At 40.4% G+C, this 27,636-nt stretch overlaps 2 protein-coding genes across 4 annotated transcripts; one reads left to right on the top strand and one right to left on the bottom strand.

The window, feature by feature from the left end:
• Positions 1–109: 109 nt before the first annotated feature.
• Positions 110–10,139, bottom strand: THG1L (tRNA-histidine guanylyltransferase 1 like). Of its 2 annotated transcripts, XM_061617492.1 has the most exons (6): positions 9,773–10,139; positions 8,488–8,664; positions 6,710–6,879; positions 4,115–4,203; positions 2,017–2,124; positions 110–1,635 (listed from the first exon to the last, which is right to left on the bottom strand). In XM_061617492.1, exons 1-6 carry the CDS (start codon positions 9,958–9,960, stop codon positions 1,474–1,476), a joined length of 894 nt encoding a protein of 297 aa, XP_061473476.1. In that variant the 5' UTR covers positions 9,961–10,139; the 3' UTR covers positions 110–1,473. The 2 variants fall into 2 exon arrangements, with proteins under 2 accessions (XP_061473476.1, XP_061473477.1); XM_061617493.1 differs by lacking the exon at positions 9,773–10,139 and having other exon boundaries at positions 6,710–6,784; positions 8,488–8,644.
• On the top strand, positions 9,790–27,275 carry SOX30 (SRY-box transcription factor 30). Of its 2 annotated transcripts, none has more exons than XM_061617491.1 (5): positions 9,790–10,192; positions 19,441–19,680; positions 21,652–21,888; positions 23,211–23,700; positions 25,797–27,275. In XM_061617491.1, the coding sequence occupies exons 1-5, from the start codon at positions 10,132–10,134 to the stop codon at positions 26,176–26,178; spliced, it is 1,410 nt and encodes a 469-aa protein (XP_061473475.1). In that variant the 5' UTR covers positions 9,790–10,131; the 3' UTR covers positions 26,179–27,275. The 2 variants fall into 2 exon arrangements, with proteins under 2 accessions (XP_061473475.1, XP_061473474.1); XM_061617490.1 differs by having other exon boundaries at positions 9,790–12,158.
• The last annotated feature ends 361 nt before the right edge of the window (positions 27,276–27,636 follow it).

Genomic DNA, 27,636 nt, shown 5'->3' with positions numbered 1-27,636 from the left:
GCCTCAGAGGAAGGCAATGGTGAACCCCCTCTGAATACTGCTTACCGTGAAAACCCTATTCATAGGGTCGCCATTAAGTCAGAATCGACTTGAAAGCAGTCCATTTCCATTCCATTTTGTATTTTACTTTTATTTGTTAGCTACCTTAAGCATAATTTAAGGGAAAGAATGGTACAAATTTTACAACAAATATATCTATTATGTTCAGCGTTGCTAAGACTTATGTCTGAACTATTCAAGAGAATCAGGCCATCAATCAATGCAAAACTTTATTCTTAAGATTACGGTCATCACTTAAATACACATTGCTTGGATTTTTTTTAATGGTTATCCTAACTACATTGATGCAGATAGCCACATTAGATAAATGGTTTTATTACTGTCATATCTTTTTTGAAAAGGCTTTAATAAGATGCCTCTTGTTCCAAGGCATCTTGCCTCCTAAAAAAAATAATGGGGAAAAGGCAGAGGATGAAGATGCAGTGACATGAAGAAAATATTCCACACAAAAACTTTGTCATCATTATCTTCCAGCCTGTGTTGCAGTCCATTCTGTGCCTGGTCAGAGAAAGCCTCAGAGTTTTTTCATGTTGGTTCATCTTTTTTTTTCTTGGAAAAGGTCTCATTACTTCACAAGTCTCGCACGAGGAATGCAGAAGCACAGCACAAACTCTTTTTAAATAGTAAAGAACTTTCAGTAAGTTGATTGCCACAATCCTGAACAGCAGGAACTGGATAGTTTCCGAGGCAGCAGAAAATTGAGAGCATGACCTAACAACATACCCTGTTGTGATACCCCCTTATTCATAACTTTATTATTCCAGTCTGGTCACCTGAGACCTTCTCTAATAATCCGTAAAGCAGCAAGGAGAGAGTCTAAACAATAAACATACATTTACAGAGGGAAATTATGTTTCCATAGCTCTCAAAAAAGCCAGAACTAATTTACACTTGAGAGAAGACTTCCTAATTAGTTTCAGTCATTTGCCAGGGTATTTTGTTTATCACTCATATAATCCAGAGACATTAGCAACTAGGATAATTTGTAACTTGGCTCCCTGATGATAGAACTTAATTTGAAGCAGGAGTTTAAATGCTTTCAGAGTTATAAATGGGCAGCTCAAAATCTCATGAGACTTCTACCAGTAGAGTGCCTTTGAGGGCCATAGTCTAAATTAAACGCATTCCTTTTCCAGTAAAAAGTTTGTCAACATGACAATGATATTTTTGTAGGGCACCTCATAATTATGACGGGGAAACCTACATATCTATGAAGTTATAAAAATGAATACAAGCACTAAATGGCTTTTTAAGAAGAGTTCTTTTGTCTGTACCCTCTGGTGATATGGGTACGGCAATGGTTAAGGTACAGTAATATCCGTTCTGTGCCAGTCATCTATCCCTGTTCCTGGGATGTGGTCCTTGCAAGAATAAACCGTATGGAGTATTTCACACGTGTCCAGATGGTAACAGTCAGCTATCATCAGCTAGGATTTCAGGATACTGGTCCCAAAAGTGATCCCCAATGATATCACAGTGAAAAGGAACTGTTGTAGTCCTTGGCCGGATCACTTCAACTTCCTTCTCTTCCGTTTCCTCTGGAATTTTAATTTTTTTCTTAATGATTTGATCTGCCTATGAACACAAGTGACAAATGGTTGTAGAATCTTAGAACTGAAGTATTTGAAGGCTAGCAGGCAATTCAAGTTTAATTTTTTTTTAATTGCAGCATCCAGCCAACCCTCAATCAGATTCACCACTAGATCAGTTCTGATCTTCCAGTGACAGGGATGTTCCAATTGAAATGTCATTACTTAAAATTTAAGGGGGAGGAGAGTTATCACAGGAATGATTTAGTCTTATGTTTTAAACAGTGGAAAGATTATAAAAGCAGATGCACTTGGAAACCCAGCACATGTGGAATTGTCAAAAAACATTTACTTTCCACAAGGTATTTGTGTAACTATTTGTAAAATGCATTACACACAAATGGGTACATGTCAAAATAAATTTTACCTTTTGCCACACTAGAACAGTTCCTTTTCTATAGATCAAGGGTTCGTTATTGTAGTTAATGTTGAACTGAGAAAATAAAATCTCATTCTTGTCACCTGCAAGAGTTCCCTGAGGATAAAGCAACAAAATCATACTTAGTTCAAATAAAAATACTACTGCACAATCACATGAAAACATTGACTAGGCAGTAGTTTCACATGAACAGAATGGGTTTTATTCTACATCAAAATCTGAGTACTGAATTTAGAGACAGGAAGAAGTCCATTGCATACACAATCTACCATTCCCCCTTTCTGTTTGCATTTAGACAATCAGCTAAGCCTTATTTGTTCCATCTGGCTTTTAAACTTTGACAGTTTTGTGTTATATTCATACTGATATCTGTGTTTGTTCTCATTAATTTTGTTGTGATTTTTATTGATTTTAATGTTTTTGTTTTGGGATTTTAAAAAAGCTGACTGCTAGCCCCCTTAGAACATAGCACAAAGAAAAGTGGGATATACTTATATTTAAATATATTTTAAAACATTGACTAGGAAGTAAGCAGCATTCAGCTCAACAGGATTTACTTCTGGGAAATATATTTAGGACTGGGCTGCAAAGGACTGTTTTCCCTCCTTCCAAAGTATCTCACTTGCTTGAATCATCCGGAGCTCCCTGATCTCTAGTAGGGGTAGGGAACACTTTGCACCTCAAGGCTGCTTTACCTTCTGGACAAGTTTCCGAAAGCCAGAGGCCAGTAGAGGATAGGGCCACAGGTCCAAGTGGGTGGAGCAACAAATGTGAATTTTACTTTTGTACAGTAGGCAAGTTTCTACACATATCCCTCTCCATCCTCCATCCAGAGAAACAAAAGGCATTCTCAGGGTTCAAAGACACATCCAGCCAAGCAAAACCACTCAAGAAGCATGTGAAGCACATCTAGCTAGATGGAATGACCACTGGGGAGAATCCCAAGAGCCACATTTGGCCTTCAAGCCTAAGGTTCTCCGCTTCAACTTTACAAGCACACCCAAAGCACACTCAACTGTATTGGGCCAGTTGAGACTTAACACTACTCGATAGCCTAATCAAGTTTAGAGGACTGGAAGAGCACTAACGTCCCATCTTAGGTTCATGGGCTACCTTCCTCTCCCTCTCCCATCATACACAAAATTACCCTGTCCATTCTCTTTTCAGAATTAATCATGGTTCACAACATGCAACGCTGATTATCACAGTTAGCTCAATCCAGAGCTTGCAAGCCTACTTTTAACTATAAGAGGCGGGTGAAAAGCACACACAGAGGAGCACTTCCAATTTCCTAACCATGGTTAAAAGATCACAGTTTTAAGTTGCTTGGGTTCTTCTAAATACATTTCTGGCTGGTTTGCTGCTTTCACGACACAGATGAATGGCTATGTCATGTTTTCTAGTGTGGTCGTCCTGCCTATACCTCCTCCTCAGCCGCTTCCCTTTTTCCCAGGCTGCCCCCCATGGGCCCTGCTCCATGCCTCAAGTGTTTTTGCCTGGCTGCAATGTGTCCTTGAACTGTGATAATGCCTCTTGCTTGCCTGGATGGAGAAGGATGTGTATATATCTAGAAACTTGTGTGGCTGGAGTGTAGTCTAATGGGAAAAAATAGATGTTTTTTCATATCCCAATAAGGGGGGGGCAACCTTGTTTTTCCTGAAGTGGATTCAGAATCAAACCTCGAGCCAGGTTGGACACACTCCGAAGCACTTTGGACTGTAGCAAGCTTTTTCCCCCAAAGTGCCAAGTCAGTGTGCAAACTGAATCTTGTGGTCAGTGCACACCTCTAATATTGGCAGCCACAAATTAATCAAGATAATCTAGGTATTTTGAAAAATAAGTAACTTCTTAAGTGCAATCTGTAGCCTATAACAAAAACCTACGGGGATCAACATTTCAGTCTTTTCTGTGGACTTAGTTTTATGTTTACAGCACCTTCACTTACTTTTTTAGCTTCTAAATATTCTAAAGCTGACAGCCCTAAGAGGTGAAGAGGAAGCTACTGGATATGGTAAAAGAGATCTAACCTGTGAAGTAGTTTCAATGACTGCATATGATGCTGGCTCTTCAAAGAAGACATTCATACCTGTAGTTGCTTTTGCGCTTGTGCAGGTGTCAAGCCACCTCTCTGCACAAGAGTCCAAAATACTGTATTGTAGAGATTATTTACGTGGCCTGCAGGAATAAGAAATGAAATAAATGAAAATCAGAGTAGACTGGCAAGTGCTTTGAACAAGCTTACATCCACAGCAGCAGTTATTCAAAGACTAGTTTTTAGGAGTCGTAGCAAATAATAGTATGAGTTTTAATCTTAGTTCATTATTTTGATTCAGTATTATATTAATTAGCATTTTTATATTATTACCCTACCAAAAAACCCTGTTTTCAAAATAGATAAAACTTTATGCTATGCAGTCCACCCTCACTCCAAATTCATATAGTAGAACACATCCAGTTAATGAGAAACCACAGCTATCCATTCCAGGGTAAAACTACTTAATCCAGTAACCAGATAACGGGGGCAGGGGAGCGGCAAACAACCAAGTAAATTGCTACATACAGCAGGGGGAAATGAAGGACATCATGGCTTGCCTTTATTGTTCGTCTTATCAGAACTTTTTACAGTCACTGACTGGACTACTGAAGACAGCAGCAGGGTTCACGTTGCTGTTGTTATGTGCCTTCAAGTCGATTACAACTTATGGCGACCCTATGAATCAGCGACCTCCAAGAGCATCTGTCATGAACCACCCTGTTCAGATCTTGTAAGTTCAGGTCTGTGGCTTCCTTTATGGAATCAATCCATCTCTCGTTTGGCCTTCGTCTTTTTCTACTCCCTGCTGTTTTTCCCAGCATCAGTGTCTTTTCTAGTGAATCATGTATCCTCATGATGTGTCCAAAGTATGATAACCTCAGTTTCATCATTTTAGCTTCTAATGATAGTTCTGGTTTAATCTGTTCTAACACCCAATTATTTGTCTTTTTCGCAGTCCATGGTATGCTCAAACCTCTCCTCCAACACTGCATTTCAAATGAGTTGATTTTTCTCTTATCCACTTTTTTCACTGTCCAACTTTCTCATCCATACACAGAAATCGGGAATACCATGGTCTGAATGATCCTGACCAGAGCTTGGAAAAGTTACTTTTTTGAACTACAACTCCCATCAGCCCCAACCAGCATGGCCACTGGATTGGGCTGATGGGAGTTGTAGTTCAAAAAAGTAACTTTTCCAAGCTCTGAACCTGACTTTAGTGTTCAGTGATACATCTTTGCATTTGAGGACCTTTTCTAGTTCTCTCATATCTGCCCTCCCCAGTCCTAGCCTTCTTCTGATTTCTTGACTATTGTCTCCATTTTGGTTAATGACTGTGCCGAGGTATTGATAATCCTTGACAAGTTCAATGTCCTCATTGTCAACTGTAAAGTTACATAAATCTATTATCATTACTTTAGTTTTTTTGACGTTCAGCTGTAGTCCTGCTTTTGTGCTTTCCTCTTTAACTTTCATCAGCATTCATTTCAAATCATTACTGGTTTCTGCTAGTAGTATGGTATTGTCTGCATATCTTAAATTATTGATGTTTCTCCCTCCAATTTTCACGCCTCCTTCATCTTGGTCCAATCCCGCTTTCCGTATATGTTCTGCGTATAGATTAAATAAATAGGGTGATAAAATACACCCCCGTCTCACACCCTTTCCAACTGGGAACCAATCGGTTTCTCCATATTCTGTCCTTACAGTATCCTCTTGTCCAGAGTATAGGTGGCGCATCAGGACAATCAGATACTGTGGCACCCCCATTTCTTTTAAAGCATTCCATAGTTTTTCATGATCTACACAGTCAAAAGCTTTGCTGTAGTCTATAAAGCACAGGGTGATTTTCTTCTGAAATTCCTTGGTCCGTTCCATTATCCAATGTATGTTTGCGATATGATCTCTGGTGCCTCTTCCCTTTCTAAATCCAGCTTGGATGTCTGGCACTTCTCGCTCCATATATGGTAATAGCCTTTGTTGTAGAATCTTGAGCATTACTTTACTTGCACGGGATATTAAGGCAATAGTTCGATAATTACTGCATTCTCTGGGATCCCCTTTCTTTGGAAGTCTGTGGGCCGGGTTCACATCTTACTGCACAATTGAATATAATATGTTTGCATTTCTTGTGAAGATGTAGTGGGGTAGGAGCAGTGAAAGAGGACAGGAAGGGCTGCCTTCCCATCCTGGGATAATATAGGATCCTACCCAAGTTATTAACCTTTTACATAACTTTAAGAGTTAAAGCCATGGGTAAAGACTTGGAATACCCCAGTTGAAGGGTACCGCTCTGTAACTACATTTATGATAGTACTGACCAATAATGATAAATCCATGTTTTAATCCAAAAATTAAAACAAAGGGCAGTATTCAACTACTGTATTCTGTCAGTGCAAGGATTTCCACTTGTGTAATGGGACTTCCTCTCCTCCTCCCTCCATGCATGCCCCGCACCCTCCCCAAATTTGCTCTGAAGGGTTGGGGGAACCCCTAGAAGAGATTTAAGGAGATGCAGGGGGAGGAGAACATTTAGTTGCACAAGGAGACACCCTTGCACTGGCAGAACAAGAGACACAGAGCTACACTGAATTCCATGCAAAAACCTGACTGTGGAGGTTTCTCATGCAAGTAAGCGATGCTTACAATCCGCTTGCCGCCAACTGAGATAGTCCTTTAGATTCTGGTCACTAGGATACAACACAACACGTCCATCAAATCCTGGTGGATACAAAAGAGGCTGGTCCTTAAAGTAATCCTTCCAAAAGAAAACGTAGCTGGAGGCAAACTGGGAGACCACATGAGACATGAACTTACTTGTAAACAGAAAATAAAATGGGGAAAAAGTTAATACCGTCATTACCACAACACTAAGTAGTCCATGTAATCCAAGAATGCATCACTGATTCAATGGCTCTGTTCACACATCATGGAAAGCAGGGCTGTGGAGTCGGAAGCAATTTTGGGTGGAGTCGGAAGAAATGTACCGACTCCGACTCCAAAATAAATTTTGATTGGCACATTTTTTAAAATATAAATTCAAAATGTCAAAGAAGCTTCCCATGAAGTCAGCTGTAGTTGAGCATTTCACCATAACTCAAGATGGAAAACATTTTGTGTGTCAGTGTATGACACAGGACCCAGATGAAGACAAATGCTGTGATGCCAAGATCAGCGCATATTCCGGCAGCGATAAAAATGCTCCTACGAGAGCTTCCAACTTAAAAAAGACATTTACAGCCCTTTCCAGGGCTATGGAGTTGGAAGCAATTTTGGGTGGAGTCGGAGTCGGACAGTAGAAAAATAGAGAAGTCGGAGTCGAAGGTTTGACTACCGACTCCACAGCCTTGATGGAAAGCCATGGTTAATTGTTTGCCATGATCACACCTAAGAGGGCTCCATCTCCCTGTCCACTTGTGCACAGAGAAAACAAATCCCAATCCCTGGCTAAGCATTACATCTGAACGATGGAACATAGTTTGTTTTGCTCCAACAAACCATGATTAGTAAGCCAAGAACAAACCTTGGCTACACTTCATGATTTGGTTGGGAAGAAAAGAAACCATGATCCCTGGTTCAGATGCAACACTAAACCACAGAGATTGTGATTTGTTTCCTCCCAGCACTAGGGGGACGAAATGGAACAGATCAAAAATATATGCTTGCAGCAAACCATTAAGTATGGCATACCATAACATGTAAACTGGGTTGATGTTTCACAATTGTTACAAATCTCTATTGCTTGCTCCTACATTCTCGTAGTCCAGAAGGTCAAGAGAATCCCAAGCATATGAAAACTGGCTAACAGAAATATATATATAATATATACACATGTTCGTGGCCTTCCTACCCTGCAAGATGAATTCCTCATCGTTCCCCACTCATTTTCCCCCTTTTGTTAGTTTGTTTCTGCAAGTATTACTACATAAAAATGTAGTAGCCGCCCTAGGCTCCTGCTGGGAGGAAGGGCGGCATATCAATCAATCAAGAGGTAATGATCAAACCCATGAAAGGTAACACATGTTGTACACATACAACAGCTTTAAAATCTTTATAGCCTCCCAGACCAAAATTAATTTGAATTAATTTGAAGCAAAAGAAGTCTCCAGAATTACCAACCAGTCTTTGCCTTTACTCAGTTATTTATGGCTTTTCAAGGCTTATGGTTCACAGCACCAATTAAAAAGCTGACAATTTCTACCAAATAAAAATTACTATGATTGATTGTCAGCACGGCCAGCCCCAAGGGCAAAGCACAGAAATAGAGACTAAAACAGCAAAGTTGCCAATAACTTATCAATATGAATATATTATCTATACAATAAAATATAAACAAACTAGTTATATTGCAAACCAATATGAAGAGTGCATATGCAAAACAGTATTTTAGGATGGGGACAGAAATAAGCTCTAAAACTAGTTACCTTGCTCTTCTCTTAAACCAGTTGCTTTTCTTTTTGAAAACAAAGCTGTATTCATCACTTTGTCCATAAGCTATGACAATATCCTCCAATTCTTGCATAACTATCTGGGCACACTTGTTCATCAAGTGAAGAGCACGATCATCATTAGGCTTCTTAAAACCATGCTGCTCAGCAAAGCTTCAAAAAAGGAAAAATATTTAAAAACTATGTTTGTCAAAGTGGTTCTCAACATGTTTAACATATTATGACTTATTTGTATTTTTTTGACTGGATCTTATTTGGATGCTATTATGCTTCATTTTTTAATGTTAATTTTGAAAAGCTATTAAAACTGCATGTTTCTAGCTTCATCACATTTGTGCCTGCCAAGCATAAGACAAATCTGCTAAAAAAATTAACTGTTTCCACTAAGGCACTACTAAGCTGTAACTGTAACTCACAAGATAGGCAGATGTTTTCTTACAGATGAAAAATTTCCATTCTTTTTTACATTATGTCGAAGTGGCAGGAGAATTACAGCTTTTCAAACACTCGTAATAACACCGATTAGAGGTATGTGGCCTACCAACAAAGGAAGGCTCCTACCAATCACATTGGCTTGAGATGTTGTTTATTATTATTACCACAATTTATAGACCACTTACTACCAGAAAGATCTCAAAGTGGTTTATAATAGTATACACAAGGTACAATGAAAACCATATTGAATTATTACATAGCAAAATACATGAAACAATATCTGTATTCATAGGCACAATATAAAAGAAAAATATTAAGTGAAGATTTCACAAGTTAATACCGTTTATGGGAATCAGCACATTAAATGCATACACACACTCCCAACAAAGAAATTCTAAAAACCAGAAGACCTTCTGCAGTTCTAGAGCTTCAGCAAATGTTTGTTTCCTGGTTTTATTGTACTTCAGATTGATAACTTTTAGAGACTGTGGCCCCCAAAATACAGTGGTCTCTGTACTATGACACGGTGCTTGTCTTCTGAAGATGACAAATGCAGTCTTGTGGCGTGGATCATCTCCTTAACCAAAGCTATTGTGCTCCCTCCTCCCAATTTGCCTCTGGACCAGTTGCCATCCCTGGATCAAGCCTGTCAGTACTAAGCGCCAGTTATGATGAAATCTTATAATCGATTCATTTAGATTAATCGAAACTCGTAATCTTAAATTACCTCTCACTCCCCCCCACTCCCATTAGCTGAGCCGTCGCCAGTGGCAACCAAACTCGTTAAGAAGTACCCACTGCCTCCAATGGCTGAAGCAGGGCTTACCGGTGGAAGCCACGGCCGTCCAACCTGACCGCGACCCAGCAGTTGGGTAAACATGTAGCGTCCTCTTCGAAATCCCTCACGTATTCAAACTTGCTCTTTGCCATGGCGACGCGACCGCAGCTCAACCTTGCGCGAAGACCTAAGCTTGCAACAGAAAGAACGCGCCCTAACCCATACCGTGCTAACATTAGCGGAAGCAGCGCTATATCACACCGGAAAAGGGCTCCTCTAGCACCCCGTCTCTATGATACCGCAAAGACTTTCGGGATTGCAGCTCCCATAACCGCGTAGCCGCTTCTCATCTCTCAATGCTGGGCGCAAAAGGGACACCTGGTCCCAGAGCGGAGGCGATAGGATAAATGCAGAACGCACCGAGACTGAAAGCTACGCCCTCTAATCTCGAAGCTGCTCATCCCAGATGTGCGTAGGCTGTTGTGGGTTGTTTAATGGGGAGAGAAGAGGCACTCATGCGTGTATGCCATCCTTTCCCAACCAGGTGCCCCCTAGATGGCTAGGGCTGATGAGAGGTGTAGTTCAACAACATCTGGAGGGCACCTGGTTAGGGAAGGCTCGTGTACGTGCTTAGCGGTGGTTCCTTTAAAACCAGCAGGCAGTGTTGTTGAATCCCTGCCGTGTCAATCACCTGGGCTTCCTGGGCTAAGGTCTTCAGGGCGCTCTAATTAAGCTCGGTCCCTCTTGTGCACACCCTCCCTTCCCACAACTAAGTGTACACGCCTCGCTCCAGGCTTCGGAGTACGCTGATAACGAAGTCACATTCCTTTAAGTCGTAAGCTCATCGTGGTCTCAAAGAGGGTTTAGCTTCTCCGCACCACCCCCGCTGGCATTGAGTAGAAAAGGAAAGGGAGGAAACCAGTTAGCGCTGCAAGCGAGCCACGAGCTCCTTATCGAGCAATTCGCCGCAAACACATAAACCGAAAGAAGGGCAGCTTTTTGTTGTTGCTGTTAGGAAAAGGGAACGTTAGAAGCTGCATCAAGGAAACCAATTAGAATCGATGGCAAATGGGCGCGAGAGCTACGCAAAACGAAACCGTTTCAAACAAGCGCCGCCTGCACGGGAAAGGCGCACAAGTTCTTCCCGGGGTTTCTATGGCTTTGGCATTGTTGCGTGGCTCCCGGGGTAACCATGGCGACCTCCGGGAAACAGGCCCGAGGAGGGAAAAGTGCGAGGCACGTGGAGCCCCGCAATTGCCACTTCTTCCCGGTGCCCGGGTGGCGCGAGGCAGAGGGCGGGGTCTAGCACGGCGCGTGCACCGAGGGGAAGGGGGAGCTAAGAACGTTTGCAAACCAACCGCAGGAAACAAACGGGCGGTAACAGAGGGAGGGGGCTGAGCTCACAATCCCGCAACAATCCCACTCCCAGGGGCGGGCTACAGCATGGAAAAAGGGGCGCAGGAGGAAACCCCCCGAGAGCAGCACCGCTTCCTGCACCCCACGGCTTGGCAGGGCACTCCCCGAATGGACCACCTTCTCCTGCACCCTCTGCCAGGACAGGGGGCCAGGGACTCGCAGCTGATGTTCTTTCCCTCTAAGCAGGGGCCGCAGCACCATCTGCTGCACCCCTTGTCCCCCAAGCAAAATGTCTTGCGCTGGGAACAGAAAGCTCCACAGCCTGGGGAAGGGATCTCCTGTAAAGAGCAGCAGCAGCACCTTTTGGAAGGCCAGGCTTGCCTTCCCAGGCAGCTGCCGCAGCCGGTCATTGCGTTGGAACCTGGGGACTGCAAAAAGCTGGAGGAGGCGGAGCGGGAGAAAAATGATCAGCAGAAGGTGCTGCAAGTGAAAGCAGAGGAGCAGGAGCAGGAGAACCAGCTGCTCCTGACAGGCGGCACCAACAAGAAGAAGAGAGGGGAGCACAAAGCGTCTGCACATCGTCGGGGAGGGAAGGAGGAGGGGAGCGGCAGTGTAAAAGGAGGAGGGGAAATTAAAGTGGGGAAAGCAGAAGAGCCAGAGGAGATCAAGAAAGAGGTGAAGGTGAAAGAAAACTGTGATGCCAAAGCCTTGGGGACTGCAAAAGAAGGGGCCATCAAAACGGAACTGGTGGAGCCTCTAGAGGAAGGCTGCAAGGGGAGGGAAGAGGTGGCATCCAAGCCTCACCCATCCTCCAACGGCCCAACTCATATTGGCAAAGATGCTGGTTTGTCTCAGCCTGTTGAGACACAGCATTCTCAAGAACTGAAGATTCCCCTAACGCTCCATCCAGTCCCTCCTGGGACTAGGATCCAGTTTCAGGGACCACCTACATCTGAGCTTATAAGAGTGACTAAAATGCCAGTGGCACAAGTACCCCTTAAAATGCAGTCCTTGCTGGAGCCTTCAGTGAAAATTGAAACTAAAGATGTGCCTCTCACAGTGCTACCCTCAGATGCAGGTATTAGATAGGAATAGAGTCAGATTTTACCATGTTGCGCTTTTGTTGTTATTTTCTATACAAGTAAATACTGGGAAATAACTGTTCCCACACATTCATCTGCACTATTGTTTATTTTGAACATTTATTTAAATGTAAAGGGTCAAAAAGAAGATCTCCACAAAAGTTTATGCACTTAACAGTTCACTGTACAGTAGGGCCCTACTCATACGGTGGGTTACATTCTAGACCCCCGCCTAGAAGCAAAACCCGCTGAAAAGCGGAACTCATTCAATAGAATGGTGCCCGATGCCCGAAAAACACTGTAAAAGCAGAACAAGCACCGTATGAGTGGGGCCTTACTCTAATTGAAAGCAGCCATATTAGTGGAACACCACAAAGCGGGCCCCTACTGTATGGCTTCGTGGCTGTTGCAAGCATCAAACAAAAGGTTATGAAGATGATCAGTTGCACAAAGTCCCATCTACAGCTTTTAAAAAACCTTTGCTGGAGCTTCCTGTTGTGGAAACTTGCCATTACTCTCTTTTTTTATACACTGTAATTGGAGCACAGACATTAATGGTGGTCCTCAAACCATGTAAGAAAATAACAGCAAGGAATGTTATGGTACATTAAAGACAAACATTTATTGTGGCATCAGCATTCATCGGCTAGAGTCTGCTTCATCAGTTCATATGTTTATGCCACAATAAATCTGTTAGGCTTTATTTAGTTTATTACATTTTTGTTTTGCCGCTCTTTCAAGGAGCCCAGGGCAGTGCACAAGCATCCACTATTTTATTCACTACCATACTGAAGAAGACTTGGCTGAGACTATACACAATAACCTAGGTATTACCAACCCTTTTTAACCTGTGGGCACAGGTATTTTGAGAGACTATCATAGGCAGCACAACCTCTAGTTGTTCCCCCCCCCAGTCATCCCCCCTCCCCATAATAATCAGAAAGTACACATAGAGATGCTTTGCTTTTCCAAGAGGTCTGGTAAAAGATACAGTAGAATTAAAACTGATCTTGAATTTTTGTGATGTACGTGGGATCCCTCCCAAAATATCTAGTTAAAGCTTATAGTGGTACAGTACATAGTAAAAAAATCACAGAATAGATCTGGTGCTTCCAGTACCGCAAAAACATTCATTAATGGCACAGATTCTCCTGATTTGTACATAGAATGATAAAAACAGCATATTACAGAACACATCTGTGGACACAAGTGACCTATGATTATGAAGATCAATAAAGATCTGTGCCTAGGATCCATGTGTCACGGCATCTTTGAAAAGCATCAACTTCATGATTGTTATGGTTCAGTCAATGGAGACAAATGTGATCTTTGATCAGATACTGGTTGTGGAGGGACCTGTGAAAAATTCTGCAATTTCAAGAGGATCCATTTTATTGGAATCAGTATGCACATGTACACACTGTACCTCTTTCCTGATTCCTGTTGCACCCATTTCTTCTAGCTGCTCCATTTTCCTTAGTCTTCCAGCTCGCTCCCCTTTTCCTCCTGTCCAGCCACCTTTCCTCCTACCTTCTTGATTGCTCCACTTTCCATTCAGCTGCTCAGAGGCTGATCTGAGTCTTGAAAAGCACATAGAGTTGAAATAGGAAGTAGGACACACAACACTTTTCCTACTTCTTTCAACTTCATGTGCTTTTCAAGGCTCTAATCAGCAGCTTGTATGCCAACGTGAGTCTTGACATGCAAATAGAGATAAAGAGGAAGTGGAAAAGAGGTCACTCTTCCAATTTCCTCTTTCAGGTCTATGTTCTTTTCAAGGGGGAGGGAAGTAACCAGCCTTGCGAACTCATCATAAAGGGAGCAGTGATTGGAGTAGGGTTCAGAAACTTCATTTCCAACAAACCATGATCCGTATCCAAGATTCTTGGCTTACTGATGTTTGCCAAAGTCAAACAAACCACGATCCCTGGATGTAACACTAAGTCAGAGATCATGGTTTGTTTCCTTTTAGTGCAAGTGAGAAGGAGACAAACAGCCCAGATAGGCAAGTTCATAGTAAACATTTATTTAATGCATTTCTGAAAGACGTTTCGAGAATAGTTTTTTCAAGGCGGTTCACATAAAATACAACAATAAAATACAAAAAATAATATTTGAAAGCATCTCAATAATACAGTCTTGAATATGCAATTTGAAACTGTTACATGCATATAAACTGGATTTGGCCTGGTTGCTGATTAAAGAGCCTTACAAATCACTGTGGAAGATGAAACCCTCAATTTTCTGTCTAGCTAGTGTAACCTTAGTGAAATCAGTAGAAATTATTTTGAACTACTAGGCTTCAGAATTATCATTTGAGTGACTTTACAAGGTCACACAGAGAGGCTTGGGGAATTTTAGGCTTGCCAAGTTTAGATCTCACAAAAAAGCTTGCCGGGCAATCCTGTGCACGTCTGCAGTACTTTCAGTGAGATTTATTCCCTAGTAAGAGTGTACAGGATTGCAGTACTGAGTGACTTTAAATTTCGATCTCACCATTTCTAAGCTGCATTCCTTGAGTTCTGATTAGAGAATTGTCCTTTGTAGTGGATATGAAGAGAGGTGTTCAACTAAATAATAGCAGTAATGCAAGGATTAGCACTAGCACAATGGACTTTTCACCCTTCTCCTCTTACCATGTGCATGCCACACTATCCCCAAAACTGCCCCAGAGGGTTGGGAAAACTCCAGAACGGACTGGGGGGAAATAATGCTCTGTTGCACAAAGAGAAACTCTTGTGCTCATAGAAGCAACAACTAAGTGCTACACTGAATATAACCCATACTGTTTCTCACAGAGTAGTAGGAGCTGTAATATGCTCTGATCTTACATTCTAATCCTAAATGCATTTACTTTGAAAAAATGCATTAAGTATAAATTCAGATAAATAAGTTAAGTTTAGGACCTTCTAAAATAACTTGTGGTAACTATCACTAGAAATGATGAAACTGAGGTTATCATACTTTGGACACATAATGAGAAGACATGATTCACTAGAAAAGACAATAATGCTGGGAAAAACAGAAGGGAGTAGAAAAAGAGGAAGACCAAACGAGATGGATTGATTCCATAAAGGAAGCCACAGACCTGAACTTAGAAGATCAGAACAGGGTGGTTTATAACAGATGCTACTGGATGTCGCTGATTCATAGGGTCGCTATAAGTCGTAATCGACTTGAAGGCATATAACAACAAGAACGAAAAAATCTTGTGTTTTTAATACATATCTGTTAAAGCAGAGATAAAATGACTTAGGAACTAGATGATTTTATTAAAAGTGCAATCATAAATAAATGTAAGAAGTAAAGCCAATTGAAATTAATGGATTCTAAGTTAACATGCTTAGAACTGCACAGCACCTGTTGGTAGTATGAGCTGCTGTCTTAAGAGCCTTTTTAGGGGGACTTAAATATGGGGTAAAACTTATTTAAAACCCCTTTTTACATTGTAATGTCATATTATTACATGACCAAGAATCTGAAGGTGTAGTAAGTTGCTCCTACCAAATCCTGTTCTACTACTTGAACCCCAAATGAATTTCATAAACAGGGCATCAGTATACTTAAAATAGTTACTTGAACATGACTTGATAAACCTTTTAGAATATATTGCAATAACATTCACTTTAAAAGAGGTAATACTGCCTCTTACACTCATCATTAAAGATCCAGTGATCAAACATCTTGAGTCAAATTCTTACCCAAACTTTAGTCTGGTTTTTCCTGAGAATTGTCAGACCCAGATGTTCATTAGAGGAGGAAACACACTTGAATTGTCAGTCATCCTGCAGTTACGCAGAAGAATGTAAGAGGAAGAGTCGTAGCTTGATGGCAGAGCATGCTTTGCATGCGCAAGGACCTAGGCATTGCTTTCAGTGAGCTGTCTATCACAATCCCAAGATCTCTGGCACAATGTAGGATTAAATCATTTTTCATATTGGTTTCATTAGTAACATTTATTGATAATATATAATGTCTGTGTCTTGATGACCCACATTTACCCATTCAAAGTAGGTAAAGCTCACGGGGGGGGGCACAGGTTGATTGTTGTGCCAGCCTGGAGCTGGTACAACGATCAGATGCAGATTGGACAGTGAAACTAGCTTGGGATGAAACAGATCCCAGGCCATCTCAGTCCTTCCCTCTCCATGTCTCCAGAATGCTCCTTCCACTTAACAAATAAGATATTTCCAAGTAGTGATTAAATGATGTGGATAAGTTAGTGCCAACATTCTAAAGCATCTGTATAAGTTTTTATAACGTATCTGTATATGTTTTTATAAGTCTTTCTGCCTTGATTAGCATGAATGGGCCTAGTACTATGGTTTCATTGGATAAGCAATGGATAGGTTGTCAAAAAATATTCCCTAGTACTGGGGATTTAGTTATTTATTTATACAATTTGTATACCTCCAGTCTACAACATAGATTAAAACATATTAAATTAATATATACATATCAGAATTTTTACATTCTATAAAACACAATTAACTAAATGGAGCACTCTTTAGAATCAACATAAATATTACACAGAATAATCACCTACAAAAATACAAGGCAAATTAAGAGTAAACATAGTTTTCCTTGATAGTCTAGAAATTTCCACTCCCTTTGGAATGTAAAACAGACCAGAACTAAGGGGAAGAACGGAGAAACAGTTTGTGGCTAGTTTCAACTTAGAGCCAGAGAGTTAAGACAGTGTAGGGAGTTTTTGAGCAAGTTTAGCAGGGATCCGGGCAGTTGATCTCATTGGGAATCTCATGCAGGATCACATAACTTATATACAGATATTTCTATCCTGCCCTTCCATCCCAGGGCATCTTGAGGATGACTTAAAAGATGCATCTTATACATGCTTACTTGGAAATGTTTTGTTGAACTCAGTGGGACTTGTCTGAGTAGACATGCATAGGATTGCGCTCAAAATAAAAAAAATGTAAATGAAAACAATATACAATTTACCAGGAAAAATAGCATCAATAATATTTCCTGCCTGCTATAAGAGCCTGTTTTTCCACATGTTCCGCTTGTTTATTTGTAAGTAAAACAAGTGTTACAGACACCATGGGTTGTATTCAGCTAAGTCCTACATAGAGTAGACCCATTGAAATTAATGAAACTAAGTCATGTCCATTGACTTTAATGGGTCTGGTCTGAGTAGGACTAGCACTGAATATCACCCCATAAGTGTCCAGTATTTCCTTTAACAAAGACGCATTGGCATAATTCTGTTCACATCAGTGCAAAAGTAAATTTCATTGATATGGATCCTAATTTGAATACTCCCACTGGAGGAAAGCAAGGAGGAGAGTTTCACCATTTCCCCCTATACGTTCTAAAATGTGTTCCAGAGGGTTGTGGGACACCCCAGGATTCCATGTGAGGTAGCACTGGGTACTGCATGGTTGAGTGGAAACTGATGAAGATTACCTCCCTTTCCACCAGTGAGAGCCTTCATTGGAGTGGAATTCCTTCTGTGAATGGAAGTACAACTCAGAATCCAAGCCAATTAATTCAGTGTGATTTACTCCATAGTACATGTTTACAGGATTGCAGCCTAATAACCCAATCCTAAGACATTTACTCAGGTAAGTGTATACAGATTTCAGCCATCACCCTATGGCACTGTCCCTGGACTTTAAATACAAGAATTGGGAGCAGAGTTCCCAGTAATCCATCATTAATGTGATCAAGCAGCAATTTAGAATTGGGCTATGCGGATAGGCTTTATAAATGGGTAGAGTTAATGGGTCAGTTTTACTCCTTTGCGGGGAGGGTATAGAATAAAATTGTGTTTTGGAGGGTACAGAATAAAATTGTGTTTTGGAGGGTACAGTCGCATTATGGATAAAATCCTTCCCCTCCATCCAGTTATCAAGTGGCTTGGCCCTCACTGGTAGAGACCACATGAGATATGCATTGTTTTTCTATATACAAAGACACTTCATCCCTAGTGGTCTTGGCAATATGCATGGCTTTATTACACTCATAATAATGATGGAGATTTTGCTGATAAATATTTTTTTGAAAAATAAGCAAACAAAATAACATCCAGTATGGTCTCAAGTACAATCATCTGTGATTAGTATGAAAATTTAAAACATGGACAGGGCCAAACTGGACAAGATTTTTAAAAAAGTGTAGATCTCCATTAGGGAAAATTTAGGGTGTGATCATAAATGCACTTACTATGAAATTAAGCTCCCAAATACAGTGGGACTTATTTCTATATAAGCATATTTAGTATTGCACTCTTAATGGGGCATATAGCAGCTTTTGCGGGCAATTTACACAGGAAAAAGTGGGGTGAAGAAAGTTGTCTCCCTCCCGTAATGTTGCAGTCCTGAACCAATGGAGGGAGATTGCTTGTTTTTTAAATGGTTTAAAGCAGGAGTGGAGAACCTCAGGCCCAGGGGCCAAATGTAGACCTCCAGGCCTCTCTCTCTGGCTCTCAGTGTTCTCCACAGATCACACCCCTCGATATCCCTACTTCACACACTTTTTGAATGTTTTTGCCTGGCTGAAATATGTCTGTGAACTCTGATAATGCTTCTGGTTTGCTTGGATGGGAGGATAGGAAGGGATTGTACAAAGATAAAATTTACATTGATTGTTCCACCCATTACTTGTTTCACCCACTTCTTCCTTTGGCCTCACTCACCACTGGCATATGGCCCCCAGGAGGTTGTCCGGAAGGGAGTTTGCCCCACAGTCTGAAATGATCCCTGCCCCGATTTAAAGAGACTAGACATCTGATCACTGATCTCTAGCATCTTGTCTAGTTAGGTTCAAAGAGATTTATGCTTGCTGACTCTGCCACATCCCGAATTGATTGTGAAACTACACAATTTCAAATGCAGTTTGCCATGTGGTATGAGAGAGAGTTATTCTTTTAGTGCTGTAGTTTTGGATTTTTGGATTTTGAAGTTTCGTGTTACAATAAATAGTGTTTCTAGTATTGTTTTTCTTTGAGAAATTGCTGTTTGTTGCCTTGAGCAGACATGAACCAGAAAGGCAACTTATAAATAAATAAATAAAAATAAGGAAAATAAGTCAAAACCTTTGGGCTGAAGACACTAGTTTCAAGGGTATTCGGAAAATAAGGAAAATAAATTAAAAGCTCCTTTAGGGTAAAGACAGTAGTTTCAAGGTTATTTGGATTCTAATCTTTATTTCTACAGTTTGAACTGAAAGTAATGAGCACAGCATTGTTAGTAAGGTCGTTATTTTTAAGTACAAACTTTGTATGGTACATCAATCTTTCTTTCTTTCTTGTAGGGATACCAGATACTCCATTTAGCAAAGATAGAGATGGTCATGTCAAACGTCCTATGAATGCATTTATGGTGTGGGCAAGAATTCACCGGCCAGCCTTAGCCAAAGCTAACCCTGCTGCCAATAATGCAGAGATAAGTGTTCAGCTTGGATTGGAATGGAACAAACTTACAGAAGAGCAAAAGAAACCCTATTATGATGAAGCTCAGAAGATTAAAGAAAAACACAGAGAAGAATTTCCTGGTATAAAATTGATATTTATTTAATCTTGTCTCGGCATCTGATGGTCTTTATGCAACACTTTGTGTTATGCAGAAACAGGTTCATGAATAGAAAGGTGTTGTTCAAGTGTAATCATTTGACAAAGACAATACTTGAAGGGGGGGAACTAGCATGCATGAATCATGAGGTAGTTTTCCTTAAAACAGCCACTTTTGTCACCCCCACTTTCTCTCATTCCCTCTCTTCCCACTATTTTAAAAATCAATTTGGAAGTTCCATGGAAGGGACTGCCTAAAGGAAATGTACTCAATGAGTTTATTGGATGCATGAATGTAGCACATGTGCGTATCTACACCATAACTCCTGGAAAGAAAATCTTAAAATTATTTAAGCATGTAAAACCGAGTACAAGAGCAGATTTAGTATAGCAAATGATAAGCGACCCAAGACATTTTCAGCTGCTTCCAGCTCTTCACCAGGAAAAATGCTACTGCACGAATACTGACATAATAGTAATTAAACAGTTTGTTTTATTATAAGAACTACACATGGTTGGTATCTAATATTGATAGCCAGGCCAGAAAATCATGTCAACAGTACTATGGTCAAGCACTATCACATATGATACAGCATTGGTGAACAAAGCTGTTGCATGGCATAAACCTGGGTGAGACTAAGAATGGCTTACCTACAGGTAGCATCTATAGGTATTTCAGTTGTAACACAGTCAAGTACATTGGTGCAATCATACACAGCTGGTACTTAATGAAAACACATTTCAACAAACATGTTCTCCCATACTAAAACACAGGTTATTTTTGCTGGCATTTCCCTTCCTAAATATATATTCTTCCTTAGTTTTCTTGATCTGGAATTACCCTTTCCAACTATATAACTATCAGATAATGTAATGGTGCCCAGAAATCTAATTTTACATACATTTTTTAAAAATGCAATGCCAAATTATGCAAGTTTGACACAAAAATGTTTAGGACAAAGTGGTCCTAAACATCTCTACTCAGAAGTAAGTCTCACTGAGTTCAGTAAGGCTTACTCTTGATAAGTGGAAATAAGATTATAGCTTGAATGATGCAGATATTATTTGATATAATAACATGAGAATTTAATTAGACACAAACCTGTATTAACAGAAGTAGTAATAGCTTATTAGACACAGTAAAGTTGGACAATTTGGCCAGTATACAGAATTATGCAAAAATAGGGTGTAGGACACTGATGGGACCAATATCCATGGAGAGAAAAAGAGATGTTGCATGACAAAGTCTTATTTTTCTGAGGGCTTACAAGCGTTTCTAAACACAATTTAATTTGCAATGAATGGTATGTATGTATCCAACAAAGTCATTCCATTTGTGCAAAGACTTCCACTTGTGCAACATAAATTCCCCTCCTCTCCACATGCCCCCCCTCCAAATCTGCTCCAGAGGGTTGGGGGGAAATCCAGAAGGGACTGGGGGGCACACGGGGTGGGAGAGAGGAGAGGGAGGGGAAGCTCTTGTGCATGAAGTCCTTGCACGAATGCAACAACTTTGATGGATACAACCCAGAATCTTCATATTTATATGATTTTATCCTAGCTTTCCAAATCTACTAAAAGAAGTTTCAGCATTACCTTACTTTGTATTACATTTATCAGTTTTTAGCACTGTGAAATTTAACCATGGAATTCGCTCCTACAAGAGGTAGGGATGACCACCAACTTGGGTGGCTTTAAAGGAGGATTAGACGTTCATACCGTTGGAGGCAGTATATCTCTGATCAGCAGTTACTGGGTATCACAAGAGGGGAGAGGGCTGTTTATGCTCAGGTCCTGCTTCAGGCTTCCCAGAGGCATCTGGTTGCCCACCGTAAGAACAGGGTGTTGGACTAAATGGACCATTAGCCTGATCCAGCAGGCTCTTCTTAGGATGTATATTTCAAAGAAAATAACACAACATATTTCAGTGAGCATACTTTTTTATATTCCCACAGGTTGGGTTTACCAACCACGACCTGGCAAAAGGAAGCGGTTCCCCTTGACAGTCTCCACTGTATTCTCTGGCACTACTCAGAATATCATTGCTACAAGCCCAATGACAGCCTCCACTGTCTTTACTGGGACATCTCAGAATATTATTACTACAAATCCAACTACCATTTACCCTTTCCGATCACCTACCTACTCTGTGGTCATACCCAGCGTACAGAACAGCATTGGACACCCAGTCTGTGAGTTCATTCCAATAGTTTATGTGAGTTCTTTATATGATAGGAACTACAAAAACCCAATGTCTATATACTTGTTGAGAGTATGATTATGTAGGAATATTTGAAGTAGCAACCAAATGAAGTAGCTGCCAAGAAAATCTAAAATTCATCAGCAAAGGCTTTGCATAAGTTAAATGAGATTATAAGATGTGGCTATCTGTTTGTGATTGCTTAATTATTGCATTTCCAAATTTGATTTGTAAAGTACAGAATGCTTTATTTATTTAAATCATCCTCAGAACAAAGTTGGGCAATATTCTTTCTAGTAAATGGACTGTGAAGTTTGATGAGGGGAGGAACAGAGTTTCATTTCCTTCCTTCCTGCCCGTCCACCTCATTGAATTCAGAGAGCAAGGGGCAGGGGGAGGTTTACTTGCCATAAGTCTAGCCTTGTCCCATTTCCTCTTGAAATGAACATAGGCTAAAAGTGTCGAGGAAGAGGTAAGGACCCTTCATCATCACTACCACACCAAAGCTCTTTCAGATCCTGGATTTCCTCCTTCCCTCTTGAGCCCAGGTCCCAGTTTTCTAAGGCTGCATCAGAAGCATATTGCCCCTCCCCCACACCCTGAAGTTGACTTCAGGAGGGAAAGGAGGAGCATTGTATCCCGTTCTCCATGCCTGGAGATCCCAGTGTCTGAAGTGAGAATCAGGTTTTGCCCTCTTTCATCTGTGTCCCATATCACCACTCTTTGTCCTGTAGAACTCCATGGGAACTATTAAAAACCAGTCCAATCCCTGTCAGTGTTTGAGGGTTCGTTTCTTGGTTATTTGACATTGTTAAGGGAGAGCAGGACAAAATGTTGGGGACATGATTTTATATAAAAGTCTCCCTTTTGACACAGATGAGGCACTGAGAGACTTGCCAAAAGGTGCCTGAGAAGTCTTTGCCTTGTAGCACTGCATACTGGACTTCATTGCAGGGAGATTTGTAGGAGATTTATACTGATAATACACTAGAAAAAATGGATTGATCTAAATATTGACTGTCATTCTTAATGTTGCTGATTCATAAAAATAGGATCCACAGGTGTCTTTGGATATGAAACTGGAGTAAGTGTATGCTGTATTAAAGAGAAGCAAGAAACAGGCTTTTTGCTGTTGTTGATAGGGAGATTCCCAAAAGAAGGAGGAAAAATGGAGCTGTCATGCTTGATAACATGCTATTACTTGGATTTTTTTCTTTATATTTTTGTCAGAGTATAATAATCACATATTGTGATATTTGTAAAATACTGTTAATGGGACTTCCTTGCATGGCTAATAATTTCTCTTCTCCAAAGGTGAAGCCCCTTCAACTATCCAGCTGCCAGCTCCTGCTCAGCATCCAGGCCCTATCACGCTGTTCCAGCCAAATGTAGGAAGCACAACACCACTGGCTGCCACAACTGCAAACCTGCCAATTCGCCCAGTGCTTCAGCCTCAGCGTTTTGCTGCACCGTCACCAACAGAAGCTCACCGTGTGTCTTCAGGAACAAATTGCTCTATGAAGAGACCTACCCAAATTTCTATTGAAAGTGCCAGCAGGAACCCAAATAATACAAGCACCACACATTCCAGATACAGTGTCTCAAGTAGTCAGCCCCCTAAGGAGTACTCAGGTGTTTCTTCTTGTTCTAGAAATGGACCCATTCCTCCAGCTCCTCCCATCCCCCATCCACACGTCTATCAGCCTGCTCCCATTGGTCATCCAGCCACGCTATTTGGAGCTCCTCCTCGATTTTCATTTCATCATCCTTACTTTTTACCTGGACCTCATTATTTCCCATCAAGGTAATGCAACCATTTATTTGCATTCTGAAGTAAAGGTGCACATATATGATCAGACAACCACTAAAGGATTTGCAATCTTCTACCAGGAAAAGAGTGACAAGATGAATTTCCATATACACTCTTCCCTTGTCTCTGTCCTTCCTTCTGTTTGCTTTCAAACTTATCCTCTATTTAATTTCATTGAAACTATTCTCATCAAACTTTGCAATGACCAAAGCACTTTATAAAGATTTCTTTGTCATTCTTGCTCTAATCAATCTGCAACCTTGATGCTGTTGTTCATACTTTTCTTCTTAACTCACTTTCCTCCTTAGGAGAACCTCTAATTCCGGTTCTCTTGTGTCTTTGGTTACTTCCTGATGACCTGTTTAATGAGTATTCAACATAATTTGTTTGCAGAGAAGTTAGACACCACCAGCTACTTAATGAGCAATTGGCCTGATTTGTTTGTGGTGATTAGACAAGGGGCTTATCCACCATTTCCATATCCGGTTTGTCAGCTAATAGTCTTCACTTTTTGCCTTTTTGTTTGCTGTTTCCCAATGAAAAAAAATGTCCCAATGAAATTCCCGATTTCAAACAGCAAATCGCATTTTTGCCGGTATTGGAAGGAGCAGATTTAACCCGCAAAAATGTGTGACACCGCGCGACGTCATTTGGACGACCGAAAAATAATAAGCACACATAGCGCACGTCACACATTTTGCAGTCGTCTGGATGAAGGTTGCATCAATCAAGTGTTATCCCACACTTTCCAGAGCATTTTCCATCGCTTTCCTTATTACAGGAAGTCCTGTTTTTGCGGAAAATGGGTTTGCAAGAACTCCAAATCAGTTTTAATTGCACAGCCTGAATTTGCTGGGATGTAATTGAATCCCACCTGAAAGTAGTAACAATCCTTGACTACTTCTCTGTCTCCTTGGATGAATATTCCTTCTCGTTTTTTCCTGCTCTCCACAAAGGTAGTATGTGAGCATGGAAAGTAACTAGCTAGTGTAGAAATTTAGAAAGAAGTAGATTAAACTTGAATGGATTAAGCACTTCCTGGGAAAGTGACCAGGCTATCATTATCTGTGCTGGTAATCTAGGATCCAGTTGGTGGGCAGGTTGATGTGGACAGAAGGGGTCATTTATATACTCTAATCCCTAGCTATTTAAGATTTTCAACTTTAAAAAACAGCACTTTCAAATTTACCTGGATATATGGATGAACTTTTAAAGCTAGAGTATTATGTTAATGGCTGTCAATATCATTTAGCAATCTGGCCATCATGTTCTGCCATAATTGATATTCGACCATGTTTAGATCAGCTTAGAAGTCCTTTTCCCTATGTGCCACAGTCTCCAGAAGCTAGGCTGATGGTTATGAAGAATGGAGTGGTGACCCATATTTCTCAGTGGTGGCATCCATACAATGTAATGTTCTTCTTGGGGAGCTTTGTAATCCCCATTCACTGCTTGCCAGTATATCACTTTTAATTAATTAATTTTTAAAGCTTCTAGTTAAATTGAGGATGCTGCTGAGATATTTATTTTACCATAGACTTCAATTTTACTGCTCTTTTATATTGATGGTTTATTTGTATTATTGTGTGTGTGTTTTGAGCCAGCTTGAGATGTGGCATAGGTCAAAAGTTGGATCATTAATTACAAAAATAGGTCTGCATAAGGAATGTTTGTACTTGAATGGTCCTGCCACTGGTTGGTGGGCCAGACCAGATGACCTTCTAGAGTAGAGCAAGGGAACATATGGTCCTTCAGAAGATGTTGGTCTCCAGCTCCCATCATCTCAGCCACTGGCCATGCTAACAGGCTGATGGGAGATGGGAGCCCAACAATATCTGGAAAGCCACAGATTCCCCACCCCTGTTCTAGTCTTTTCTAAATCAGTTATTCTGTATAGCATACCATGGATATACAGTTTGACTTTATGACACACTGCCATATTCTTGTGATCTATTTGTGACTGTGTCCCATGACTGAGGTAATCCTGTATTAGGGTAACTGATTTTGAGATTGAAATACAAACAGGCTATAATATAGCAATCTATCTCATAGTAAAACACTTGGTGTGACTCATCTTTGTCTTGCTGCAGCACATGTCCATACAGCCGTCCTCCGTTTGGCTATGGAAACTTCCCCAGCTCCATGCCTGAATGTCTTGGCTTTTATGAAGACCAGTATCAAAAGCATGAGGCTATGTTTTCTGCTCTGAACAGAGACTATCCTTTTAGAGAGTATCCTGATGAGCATACGCATAGTGAAGACTCCCGTAGCTGCGAGAGCTTGGAAGGGACATCCTATTACAGCAGCCACAGTCAGACTGAAGAAGAATACTTAAACCCTATGCCACAGCTGGACATTGGGGCCCTTGAGAATGTTTTTACAGCAACCCCATCCACTCCTTCTAGTGTACAGCAAGTCAATGTGACTGATAGTGATGATGAGGAAGAAGGAAAGGTGTTAAGAGATTTGTAATTTTTAAAAAACAAATGATAGTATCCAGCATACTTTTTTAAAACATGAAATAAAACATGTTGGTCATATAACACCATTTTAGTGAGTGTGGTCAAGAATACATAATAAATCTAGGTTGTTTATAAACTGCACATGGGAGGTTTTCCAGGACCATCATAGGAATTGTATCTTAATACACCTGATTGTGGATACTGTATCTTGTCAAGATAGTTCTTAAGACTGTGCAGTTTGTCTTACATGTTTTTGCACTGTCCTTATGTCAAACACTAGTGGGTAGCACTTCAGAGCCTAAGTGACTGATGTAGCTTAGTGACACTGATTCTACACAACTAATCTATCTGTACCATACATTCAGTTTTACAAGAATGCACAAAAGAGGTGTGGCCCATTCATGAAGGCATAATCCCATCTGTTTTGTGTCAATGCAATGCTAGAAGCAACAGATACATTGTACTATCCACCAGGCTTTTCTAGAGTTGCCCTTGCAAGGCTAGTCCTGTGTGGTAATAGGATCACACCACTTAGGAGGGGAAGACTTCACTTTCCTAACTCGGAACTTTTGTTATTTATGTTCCTAGGTGACATAGCGGGATTTTCATTTTAATCTGTATATTTATAGAGCAAGTGAAATTACTCTGTTTAATTGTTTGGCTTTTGTGCCCAGACCACATACATTCTGTTACTCTCCAGACAAGATAATATTTTTAGGAATTTAAAATGGCTGTCTTTTAAAAAACAAAATATACTTTTTTCAGAATTAATCCGTATTTATGCTGAAAATTGTTACATAATAGGTTGAAATTTTACAGCCACCCTAATGGTTTTAACTTCTGCCTCTGCAAGAGGATTTCTTATTTTAAAGCCCATATAAATGCGACTGTTAAATGTTTCTAAGGATAAGTAAAGGTGAATCTAGCTGTGTGTTGTATACAACTGGGCTATGATTCTATACCAGAGTATAATTAACAGTAATGTCTGAGACACACATTTTTAATGTATCTTTTGAAAAATAGATGTAACAGAAGGTGAAATGTTGCTAAACTATTTGTTCATGTTACGAAACATTTAATTTTATTTTGATATTTTTCTTTGTTGGGGGGAGGGGTTGATAGTATATTTGTTCCATTTTTGTTACATTAAAATAAAATCACATGAACTGTATGTTGTTAGCTCTATATATTGTGATAAACTGAATTGAATGCCATCATCCTGTCATATCCATATAATGTGAAAATGTAGTAGCCAATTTTAATACCTCTGGGATATTTATTATAGACAGATAGATAGATAGACAGACAGTTTTGAAAGCAACAAACAGAACTTCACTCACGCTTGCTCTGGATCCCTATAAGGATTCCGTTAATCACCTAAAAATATATGAACGTAATTGTGATTAACCAAACAGAGGTTTTTATTGTATTAACAAAATGTTTCAGCTTCTGCCATCATCAGCTGCTA

This window comes from Rhineura floridana, chromosome 3, assembly GCF_030035675.1.
Source record: "Rhineura floridana isolate rRhiFlo1 chromosome 3, rRhiFlo1.hap2, whole genome shotgun sequence".
Taxonomy (NCBI): domain Eukaryota; kingdom Metazoa; phylum Chordata; class Lepidosauria; order Squamata; family Rhineuridae; genus Rhineura; species Rhineura floridana.
This window is presented reverse-complemented; position numbering and strand designations above follow the sequence as displayed.